This window comes from Capsicum annuum, chromosome 11 (genome assembly GCF_002878395.1).
Source record: "Capsicum annuum cultivar UCD-10X-F1 chromosome 11, UCD10Xv1.1, whole genome shotgun sequence".
NCBI lineage: Eukaryota > Viridiplantae > Streptophyta > Magnoliopsida > Solanales > Solanaceae > Capsicum > Capsicum annuum.
Genome location: NC_061121.1, coordinates 88,002,892 through 88,015,518, shown reverse-complemented (window position 1 = coordinate 88,015,518; position 12,627 = coordinate 88,002,892). Strand labels below are relative to the sequence as shown.

General features: G+C 34.0%; 1 protein-coding gene across 1 annotated transcript in view; it reads right to left on the bottom strand.

Moving 5' to 3' along the window:
* Positions 1-11,203, bottom strand: part of LOC107847273 (SCY1-like protein 2 A) — a 91,222-nt gene extending 80,019 nt beyond the window's left edge. Inside the window, exon 1 of the mRNA XM_016691466.2 lies at positions 10,563-11,203. Coding sequence (XP_016546952.1) covers positions 10,563-11,051 — 489 coding nt within the window. The 5' untranslated portion in view covers positions 11,052-11,203. The remainder of the gene's footprint in view (positions 1-10,562) is intronic.
* Between the last annotated feature and the right edge of the window lie 1,424 nt (positions 11,204-12,627).

The window sequence follows — 12,627 nt, the reverse complement described above, 5'->3', positions numbered from 1 at the left end:
GTGCCGTTGTATTCTTCAGCATTAGGAATGTTGGCCACCATCAAGAATTCACAAGGTAGAAAGTTAGATTCCAAGCCTTTGCAGAGCACCTATGAAATCTACCAACGCATCTACTTCCCTTATACAGTTTCTTTTACACCAAAAAATTAAACACACTAAACAATTCCATTTCACATCATGAATGGATTTGCTCTAGTCTTCAAAACATCTCGTATTCCTCTCTTCCATACAGCCCATCATACACAAAAAGGTATTATCCTTCAACATTTCATTGAGGCTAGTAATATGAATCCTTCTATATTCTTGCGCTCTATTCAGGAATCAATTCATTCCATACTAATTGTTCTCAAAATCACATGCTAACACCTACAGCGAGATATAAGACTCTTCCAACCGTATCTTTCCTGTTTTTCCACCAACAAGAGCTTCTTTGTCCGTGGGAGATGAAAATGTGTTGTGATGATAGGTGAAGAGGATTATGAATAGGAATCTCCACAACAATGTTGACTCCAACATCTGGAATTATCACATCTACTAGTGCCATTTGGCCTGGGCTCAACATTAAAAAATAAATTTACAAGTTAAAAAAGAATACTACTCTTACTTCTTTTTTTGTAACATCAATTGACAGTTTCTAAGGACTTCTAAAGCCACTAAAGTTCAAAATAGTATTCAGAAGTTAAAGTATAATATTTTTCTTAATTTATATACTAGACTTTTAAAAATGAAAATCAAACAAATACATATTAAAAATCAAACAAATACATACACAAAATCTCTTCTAGTTTCTATTTTATAGAAATTTATTGAGCTTATAATCTTTGATGATTCAAAATGAGTTTTATCTTCTCTTATTTTTTTTTATAAGGCCGAGTTGGCCATATAGAAAGTGAAAACCAAAAGGTAAAGAATCTACAAAATCTAATTCTCTACAAAGTCCACCCGTTCTTCTACACAACTAGGGGTTTTACGGTACACCAAAAGAAAATAAGAGATCGGAGGCTATTCCTCCCTTGAGAAAAACTCGACTCTACCCCTCAAAAGTTCTCCTATTTCTCTCATTCCAAAAAACCCACATCAACGTAAGAGGGACCACGTTCCATGCCTTAAGCCTCCTCCTTCTATTCCCACTTCTCCAACAAAACATTAGATCTTTCAAGCATTTCATAAACTGTGTGAAGATCAAATTGTTTTTTTAACTACATTTTTCTTTCAAGCATTTCCAAAGAATAATGTTCATATAATGTTTATAGTTCATGTTTAGTAGTCCTTTACTAGGTAAATTTTATGTTAAAAGTGTGCACATAGAAAATTAGATTGACTAACTATATTCTACAATTCATTTTTCCATTGAGATGAAATGACTATAATTTACATTTTTGGCAACTTCTTTTTTGCAATAAAATTTACATTTTTTGCAACTTTTAAAGGAATTTTAAAATGATATAAGTTAATTGTGTTTAGTTTTTTTATTTGAAACTTAATCATACCTTGAGTGAGATCTTTGTTAATTACTTATATTTGCCAGCATATACGATAAAAAGTTACAGGAGAAATAAAAAATAAAAAAAGAATTACATTTAATTGGCTGATAAAAATTTACATTAGCAAATTATAAATAACATCAATAAATAATAAATAATATTATAAGAATAATAATTTAATTCAATAACTAAGCCTATACATGTGAGGGGAGGGGTTAGCCTGACAAAAATTGAATAGAAGGATTATTATTTATGTGTCTATAATAAATTCTCAAGGAAAAATATAATTTGAAACAACTTTAATAATATTGTCACATATAAATAAAGACTCAAATATGTATAAGTGCGCCTTGTTGGGGACACTATCATCTTTTCCATGACATCATCATTATTAGTGGCATGTAAAAAGTCCATAAAGTTCTTAAAATTTACCAAACTATGTGAGACTAACAAAATCATAAAAACTTTAAATGGGAGTTAAAAAAACCAAAAAAATATGAAAAGCCTATGAAAAAGGGGTATTCTCCCTTTTATAGTAGTAAGTAAAAGTTAATAAAATAAAAAAATTTAATACTAACCTAAAAATAATTCTAGAATAAATATTTATAAGCACGTATGAGGTCACTAATAAAGTAAAAGATTTTAAAATTTTACCTGAAAATAGTTTCTGGACAAATATTCATAAGAACATATGAGGTCACTAAAGAAACAAAAATATGGAAGATTTAATGATAAAAAATATATTAAGGCCTAGTATATGCTCCGTTCATAAAAGAATATTAATTTTGTCTTCAAAAGTTGTCCACATTTTATGTTTTATTTTTCGAAAAGACAGTTTGACCAATTTTTGAAGGTAAATAGAGCTAAATTAATTCAATATTTTAAAATTGAAAATTAGATATTCGAATCAATACGAAAAAACAAATACTATAAATTGCAATGCTCCTATCAACATAGATCTTTTTCTTTAATTTGATTATCGAAAAGTGAAATGTGATAAATGTTTTAGTAAGAAGAATAAATTATTATTTTATGTTTTATTTATCGAAAAAACAATTTGACTAATTTTTGAAGGTAAAATTGTGCTAAATTAATTCAATATTTTAAAATTGAAAATTAGATATTCAAAACAATACGAAAAATAAATACCGTAAATTGCAATGCTCCTATCAACATAGTGATCCTTTTCACAAAAATTGATTAAAGTTCCTATAATCTGATCATCGAAAAGTGAATATAATAAATGTTTTAGGGCGACGAAGAAAATAATTTAATTTTAAAAAAAAAAAAAAAATATTGACCAATCACAAAGGTACATGGAAATTCTTAAAACAAGAATTATGGCAAAACAATAGCCACATGTAAAGCTTCATACCATCAAATTTGATGAGAGGACTACAAAAAGCGTTCTTTCTAGCATATGAAACAATAAATAACAAATACAAGGGCATGTTTGAAAGAGCAACCTCTTTTAGTAGACAAGCTAACAAGGTAGTTATTATTAGTTAGAATGTAACCAAGGACTACAAAACTCTTTGCATTCTCCCATATATAGTCGTAAATTGTGATAATCATATGCACGGGATGGAGAGATGTACATGACGTGCTCATGCTGATACATGTTCTTTTAGATACTGACAAGGACACTGAGGACACAAGACACTATTACTAGCATCACTAAGATAAATGCCTTGAAGCTAAAATGTAACCTTCTCTCCACTGAATCTCTACCATAAATTACAGCCTATGACCACTTTCTAGCTTTATACAAACTACAGTAAGATTCTTTCAAAAGAGAAGTTGTGATGCAAAAGATGTTACCCAGCTAGACCGAACATATGTGCCGAAAAGTCAAATTTAAAATTTTAATGACATCAGACAAGCAAGGAAAATCTTTAGCCTGATACAACCCATCCCTCGCAGCTTTTTTGAATAGCATCTTCGAAAGTAGATCTTACAATCAACTACTTAAGCATCCCGTTTGGTCTATAGCACAAACCACTTCTAGCTTTCAGAGTTAATCTGAGATTTAACTATTTGAGTTAGTAAATCTAAACATTTTGTCCAATCATAACAGTCCTATATATATTGTCGTGGGTCTATCAGAATCAGTCTCTCTACTTCATTTTGAGGTAGTGGTATGAACTGCGTACACTTGCCTTCCCCAGACCCCTCTTCTTTGTGGGAATATACTTGTATGTTTTGTTGTTATAACAGTCCTACATAGTCAGAGTCGATCTACATCTAAATTTAATATTTTATTACATACACAAACCTAAAAGAATGTATAACACCTACTATGAAGATGACACATGTTACTTCTGAGCTACTATCAAACTCTTCTTATAAATATGATTGGTCCCTATAGTAGTAGAGTAGAACCTGTTCAACCAGACAAACTATTTCCCAACATATCGTGATCTTTGTTTTTCTTATGATTTTTGCTACTTTTTTTACAGTATTGGTCTCATTTAGTGTAACAGTCTAGGCACTCAAATAATCCATCTTTTTATCAGTTACTAAGGAAATGAAACAGAGTTACTGTCACGTTCAGTCGCTCAATTAACTAAATATCAATCCCATAGTTCAAAGATAGTTGTTATCATCACCTTATTGTAACTCAAAAATCTATAGTAATAAACCATTTTTTTTAACTTGGTAACTTTGTATTATATCACACAGTACATGGGTTGTACTGAAACCTTCTATACAAGAGTACTCCTAAATCAACTGCTTTATATCTAAATTGAGTTTAGTATATCAATTATCGAGACAATATCATCAGAGTATAGTTGATTACACCAAAAACATAAAAGCAAAATGCAGTTGAGTTTAACTTTCTGCACACTATTCTCTATGCTCTCAAAACATCTAGAATTCCTCCCTTTCCAGATAGCCCACCATATAGTACCAGGGATAATTCTCCATCTACCTCTAGCCTTCGCATGTACACTGCTTCCTCCCAGCACTTTAAAGTCTCAGATATTTTCCTAGGCATTGTCCAGGAAATGTGTTTAAGTCTTAAGAAAAGTCTCCAAAGTAGTTGAGTGTACTTACAATGTAGAAATAGATGATTAAAAGTCTCTAAAGTTTCTCCACCGAGGAAACATCTAGAGCACAAGGTTATCCCTTTCTTCATCTTTCTTCATGACAATATCCTGTGTAAGAACTGCTTCTTTGGCCAATAACCAGACAAAGCATGACACTTTGTGAGGTATCCTACTTTTCCATATTTGCTTCCATGGCCATCTTGGACCCCATTGAGTTGTTTGGTTCATCATCTTGTAGGCTTTGTTGACTTTGAACATACCGTTTTCATTTCTCATCTACTATAGTACGTCCTCCCTGAACCCACAGTATTAAAAAATTCAGCTACTCTCATTACCTCCCAGTCATTTACTTGCCTTCTGAAATTGAAGTTCCACCCATGTGGTGTCCATAATTCTGCTATAGTCCTCTGGTAAAACAATACCAAGTTGTAGATATCTGGAAAAAGCACTTCCATCCTCTCTTCCTCATGCCAATTATCCTTCCAGAACCTAGTCTTATTTCCATCCATCACTTTAATCTTTGAGTTTCTTTTAACTTCATTCCACCAGTGTCTAATAGATCTCCAGAGTCTAACCCCATATAGTGTGGCCACTTCTTTAGTCATCCATCTATCTTCTTCAGTAAATTTAGCCCCAATCATTTTCCTCCATAGCAGCTGGTTATTTTTTGCATATTTCCACACCCATTTCATCATAAGAGCCTTACTTTGAATTTTCAGATTCTTTATCCCCAACCCTCCATTCTTCTTGTCAATTGTCACTGATTTCCACTTTACAATATGAAAACCTTTTTTGTCTTTACTACCTTGCCACAAGAATTTTCTTCCGATACTATACAACCTCTTAATAATCCTTGCAGCAAGGGAAAAAGAGACATCAATAGGTAGGTAAGGCATCCAGTACTGAGTTGATAAGTGTCAACCTTCCTCCTAGAGATAAATATTGAGTCTTCCATCTTGCCAATTTCTTCTCATATTTCTCAATCACACTATTCCATATGTCTATGGAGTTGGATTTAGCTCCCAAAGGTAATCATAAGTATGTAGTTGCCAAGACACCTATTTCACCACCCAAAATTGATGCTAACCAATTCATGTTGTTGACTTTATTGATCGTATACATTACACTCTTCCGCTAGTTAATATGTAAACCAAATATCCCTTCAAATAGAATTAGTATCACCCTCAAGTACTTAAGTTGTTCCTCCACGGCATCACAAAAAATAAGAGTATCATCTGCATATTGCAGGTGCATCACTTCTACTCTTTCAGCATCAAGCATCAAATCCCCTGAAAATCCTCTCATGTTTGTTGTCTTTATCATGTTATTATATTCAGCCCCTCCATAATGATCAAAAACAAGAAAGGTGATAGCGGGTCACCTTGTCTGAGTCCCATTTGTATTTGAAAGAAGCCTGCAAGGTTACCGCTAATAAGAATAGAGAATCTAACAGTTGAGACACAATATTTTATCCAGTTTAGCCACTTCAACCCAAATCCCATCTCTCCATCATTTTCACTAAATATTTCTAATTAACATGATCATTAGCTTTCTTTATGTCCAACTTACATAGAATCCCAGGTTTCTTTTGTTTGTTCCTGGAGTCAACAACTTCATTTGCAATCAATGTAGCATCCATTATCTTCCTTCCTACAATAAATGTCATTTGTTGTCAGTCTACTAACTTGTCAATCACCCTTTTTCAGCCTTTCAATCAAAACTTTGGATATTAGCTTGCATAAGCTGCCAATCAAGCTAATTGGTCTAAAGTCCCTCAACTCCTTGGCACCTTTCTTTTTAGGGATAAGAGCAATAAATGTTGCATTTAGACTCTTCTCAAACACTTTGTGGTCATAGAAGTTTTGAAAAGTGTCCATAATGTCTTGTTTCACAACATCCCAACACTTGATAAAGAACCCCATAGTAAATCCATCGGGACCTGGAGCTTTGTCAGTTGCACACAACTTTAGGCATCTCAAGATTTCACTTTCCTCAAAGTTGTTCTGAAGGGCTAAATTTTCTTTTTTTTGTTAAAATAGGACACTAGAAATTCTGATACACAGGCCTCCGCCGAGTGGTTTCCTTGTATAGATTCTTGTAATAATCAATGATCTCCCTTCAATTTCACCTGGTACCTGAGTGATTTCTCCTTGTATCATAAGCTGATCAATATTGTTGCATCTTCTACGCACATTTGTCATTTGTGGAAAAATATTGTATTCTTACCACCCTCTCTCAACCAAAGTGCTCGTGATTTTTGTCTCCGTGAGATTTCCTCCCTCTTGATCATCTCTTCATATTTCAACATCGGTTCAGCTTTTCTGGCAATCTCCTCATCCGTGAGTATTTTATCTTCCCTCCCAGCATCTAAGACTGCCAGTTGTTCAAGCAATTTTTTCCACTAAATACTCAGATTCCCGTATTTTATCTTCCCTCCCAGCATCTAAGACTGCCAATTGTTCAAGCAATTTTTTTCTCTGAATACTCAGATTCCCCTCTTCTTTATTCCTCCAATTTTTTTAGCTTAACTTTCAGTGTTTTTAGCTTACAAGCCAGTATGTAATCAGGTTTCCCTGCGAAGTTAAAGATCACCCACCTCTAGCTCTATCAATGAAGCCTTCTGATTCCAGCCACCAATTTTCAAATTTGAAGTCGCTCTTGTTCCTCTCCCCGGATCCACCAACTAAAGCTACAGGAGTATGATCAGAACTCATTCTCTGCAATGGAGTCTGCTTTAGGTTTTGGAAACTACCATCCCATTCCTCTGAAATTAGGATCCTGTCAATCCTTGATGCTACTTCCTGTTTATCTCCTTTGAACCGAGTATACATTGCATCCTCTAGTTGCAGATCAACTAACTTCATATCTTCAATAAAGTTTAAGAATTCCTTCATACCTCTGGTGGTACTACTGCAGTTCTTCTTCTCAGTAATGTATCTTGATACATTGAAATCCCAACAAATAGCCCATGGCCCTTCTATCAACCCCCTTACAGATCCCAACTCTGCCCACACCATTATTTTTTCTTTGTAACAATTAGGAGCATAAAATCCAGTAATACGACACATGTAATCTTGAAGTTGACATTCAAATTTACATGTGATGGAGTAAGTTCCTATTTCCAGAATTTTCCCCTTTCCATGCCCTCTCATCCCACATTAATAAAATCCCCCCTCTTGTCCCACTAGATTCCAAATATGCTTGCTTAACCCATATCTGCCTCCCCACACCTGTTTTGCCAATTCTATGACATTACACTCCAATTTTGTTTCTTGAAGGCATATGATGTCCGTTTTCCATCCCTATATCATGCTATTCACCAATCTCCTCTTATCTCTGTCGTTTAATCCCCCTAACATTCCAAGACACTAGCTTGAACTTCATCAAGAACTAGTGCTTATGTTTCTCCCCCTACATCTATTCCCATTATTTTTAAATTTAACATCAAAGCATATCAGACTTCTTAATTCTTGCACTCCCTTTGTCATAGCCTTCTTGATCTCACTACTATGTTCTAGTCTTCTTGCATGTCTGCAACTGTCTATCCGTAGGAGTTCTATAGCTTCCTCTTCATGTCCTTGAAAATCGACCTCGAACATTTTTCCCAATTTGATTAAATTTTGTTGCACCCAATCGAAATTTACTTTTTCTTTCCCTTGCGTGATCAATTGTTGTGTCATTAATGGTACTGCTTCGTCCACCTCCTAATTAACTATCTTTGTGTCAGTGGATTGCTTTGTCGTCTCATAATTAACTTGCTCAGCACCACTGATGTCACAATTTATTTTCAGTTGTTGATCTTTCTCTTCGCCTGTTATCAGCAACCCCAACAACCCCATCTCTTCCCTTAATTGTGTTGTCTTCCCCACTATTTCAGCAACTAGAGCTTCACAATGCTTAGTCATCTACTCTTCAATGTCTTCAAATGAATTAAACGTGCTCTGGTCTCCTGAAAAACTTCTTATTTCACCTTGAAAATTATTTTCAATCACTTGACTTGCCAGATCTGAGCCTTTGGTCTTTATGTTAGGCCCAATGTCCAGGACCATTCTAACATTCTCACTTAAGTGATTCACATGCCCTGCACATGGTAAAGACAGCCCCACACATGGTAAAAACACGTTTCTCCCTGTTGAGACCACGTGCTGGAAACTAGGAAAATCCCTAAATTTATGGGATTCTCTTGCAACATCACGAACAGGCACCTCGAAGAACTTCTGGGTAAAGCTATGGACCAGGTAATTATCCTCTTCTTTTCTGACATCACTTTCCAGCAAGAATTCAAATCTAGGCAACATTCCGGCCATATTTGAAGATGAAATATGATGCCATTTCGCGATATAGCCACTTTTCTTGGGATACTACTACCACTGTTTACAACCAGAATCCTAGCCCATTTCATATGATTCTTAAGTTCTGTTTCTTCCTCCGTCGCCACCCAACCCCCACAGATTCCTCTTATCTCTTGGAAAATCTTGTTTGACCAGAGATGAAGAGGAATTCCTACTACTTTAATCCAGGTCTCCTTGGTATTTGCAGATTTTGCAGATATAGGGACATATCCTGATGTTGGCTTCCACCATTCAAGGAGAAATTTGCTACTCTTCCATTTCCAGTGGCCTCAAATAGTTTGTTCCACCATGTTTCTATTTGGGAACTCAAACGAAAACGTGTCATTGTTCAACTCGTAAATATTTATACCAAAGGCTTTCTTCCAGTTTGTTGAGGTCCATCTTCTAATATCGGCTAGGTTGGCCTTTCCTTGGTCTTCTCGCAATAACCAACTAGGCATCTTCTTAGCAGACTCTCTTCCTGAGCATCCATTTTATCTCGAACCTTAACAATTCCTTTCTTACTTTTGATCTCCGCCTTATGCAGCTTCCTCGATTGCCATTTGCTCTCTTGAATAGCCCTATTATAAGGGTAAGGGTAATCTGCAGATGCCCTTGTGCTAGGTATTTGCACCTTCTACCTTAGGTATTTAATGAACCTGTCTATCTTTAAAGCAATATCTAACCACCCGGCATTCAATGCTAAATGCTAGCTCTAGAATGATTAAGCCTGTCCTTCCCCCTCTATATAAAGATATAATACTTATAAATCTCCCATATTCATAGTGCTTCCTTGTACAAAAGTGTTCTGAGTCTTTATTTATCAATTTACATCACTTGGTCTCCGTTCTTTTTCTCTTCTAATGCTTCTCCTAGACAGAAGCATATCCACTCCATAACATTCCTACTCATGGAGGATCTGCGCATCATCTTTCTGCTTCTCTCTACCCATTCGTACCATTTAGTTACATCATTTCCCCATCGAGTGATATCAAATAATTTGAACTCTGCATTGAAATAGATTCTATTCTCCTCCATCCTAGCAGTGAGTGGCTTATCAATAAACACAGTGGGTGAATATTGTTGACTTGAAATAGTAATAAACCACTTGTTCTTTTCATTTTTCTTTCTTTCCATTATAAAACCACAATGTAACTCAAAAACCAACGTAAAGATCAACAAAAAAAAATCAAACTTGCCAAGAAAGATCTAATAACCAAACTAAAAATTATTGAACCTAAAAGAGCAAGGAAAGCCTTTTGGTCTAATACAATGGGTCCCTAATAGCTTTGGCAGTAAATGTTACATCTAACTATTTAAGATAATCTAATAGAGTCAGTCCCTATAGTAGTTGTCTCAGTCAACCTTATCGCTACTACATGAGTTACTAAATGGCACCCATAAAGCCAAAGTAAACCATCTAAATAAGTAAAAGTGAAGTATCTACTAAGGAAATGACAAAAAACACTAATTAGGTAACATTGTCACAGCACGATAATTATCAAATTTCTCTCTTGAGTTTGTTGCCTTCCTTTTCCTGTGATAAAACCACAATGTAACTAACTCAAGAATATAAATCATCCACTTGAACCACCTCAAATCATCATAAACACTATTAAAGTCCAAACTTTCCATGAAAAAAACATTCACATAGATTAGCAGTTAATTACATGATTTATTATGCAAAAGGCAATTACCATTCCTTTAAGCTCCTTAGGAACTTTGTCAATACTGTCCAAATTCCCCAAAGCATTAGCAGCGGAAGCAAACAAGGGTTCTGTAACTATAGCCATACAATTTTTACTCTCATCAAGTGCCTGGACTACATGAACAACCCCAGGATGTCTCAACCTAACCAACCGGGCGGCATCAGCCCGAATGATGTCAAAAAAGGAGTCTTCAGCAGCCTTGGAAAGGCCTGCTCGTTGTCGTGCCTCAGAAAGGGACCGCTTATCAAGAAGCCAAACACAAACGTTTGGGTAAACCGCGTGGCCATCTCGGGCCTTGGCAGAGTACAACTTCCAAGCTAGGCCCGGCCCGGCTGAACCGATCTGATCTAAGAGATCGTAGTCCTGTAAAGCTCTGGGTAAACCAGTAACTTCTTGTACCGTCGTTTGAACCGTTTTCTCGATCACCGCTGAGGCTTTGGCGAAGGCTTGGGTTAGAGTTCTCATGTTGATAGACATAATTCCTCTGGAAATTTCAATCGTCAACGGTGGGGCGTCGCCTTTCTGTTTTGGTGGAGGGAGAAAACGAACTTGGGATTGCAAGTTAATTAAGGAAGATGGGATCCAAGTGCAATTGGCCTTGTGTAACTCCTCTTTTAGTTTACTAATTTAGCGTAACTCAAAATTAAATGATTTTGTCTATTATAAATATTTTTAATAAAGTATAAAAATGTGAATCACTTGTCAAATATAACTACACCAAATTTAAGTGGTGAAAGACAAACCACATCATGAATAAGTTAAAGTTAATAATTATATGAAAATCAAATTAAAATATCTAATAAAAAATAAAGCAAATTTATAATTACGAATCAAAAAATTGAATGTATGGTAAATATGAAGAATTTACTAATTGAAAATTTGAAATAGATGCACGATACAATCGGAACTTCTATTTTTCTTTCCTTAAATATTAAAAAAATAAATCTTTATTGTCAAATTTTTATTCAGGAGTTTTAAAAAAAAAAAAAGTGAAATTTGTCTTTTTTAAAAAAAAAAACATTTGTTACCTTTTCTAAGTTGCACTTTGTTATGCACTTATTTAATTTAAGTAATGAAATAGATTTTTAAAATTTTTAAATTAATGAAAAAAGTATTAATTGATATTAATTCTGAAGACTTTTAATGAGAAAAGTTTTACTTTAACTATTTAATTAATTTTCAAATCTTTAAATACTATGAAAATAGTGAAAAGACAATTTTGATTAAAACAGAAACCTTTAATGAAGCGCAAAAAGTTTAAAAAATATTCCTAAGGCCCTTCATACTTTTAACATATTATAGATATAGATTATAGATTATAGATTATAGATATAGATTATTAATTATAGATATTACTAGAGTCGCATGACCCATATTAGCACGGATCCAACTTTAAGATATTTTGACTATGTACAGTAAGTTAGATTTATGTCAATTTGAATTACTAATTACGAAATATGAATACACAAAATATATTAACTACTTGATAGTATTTTTTAAGAAATCGTGTCTCACAAGATAATTATGTATAACTTACCCATATAAATAACAAAGTTTGGTGCATTTTGAAGTTTAGATTTTTAATCATACTAGTTTAACCGCACGTGTCTCGCACGTTTAATGTTTGATTATTTAAATTAAATGATTTTGCCTATTGCGGAGATTTTTAGTGAAGTGCAAAAAGGTCAAATCACTTTTCAAAGATCCTTCACATTTTAATATAATAATGTAAATATAAACATATATTTTAGTGTAAGCACATATATAATTTACCACAAGAAGTTTCAAGTGGTTGATTGATTATCACTTTTGTTTTCCATCATGCAGTACTATTTCCCTTACAGCCAGAGGCTAAGAGAGACATATCAATTTGAACTATATTTGTGGTACGATTGTTATTTTTTTCTATATTTAAAATTTTTCCTTACTTTTAAAGTTATCAAATCTTTACAAAATCATTGATTATATTCTTATTACGTACTTAAATTTTTTAAAATCTAGTACTTCTTAAATTTTTCTTATTCTAACGCTTGTATATTTATTTCTAGATTTT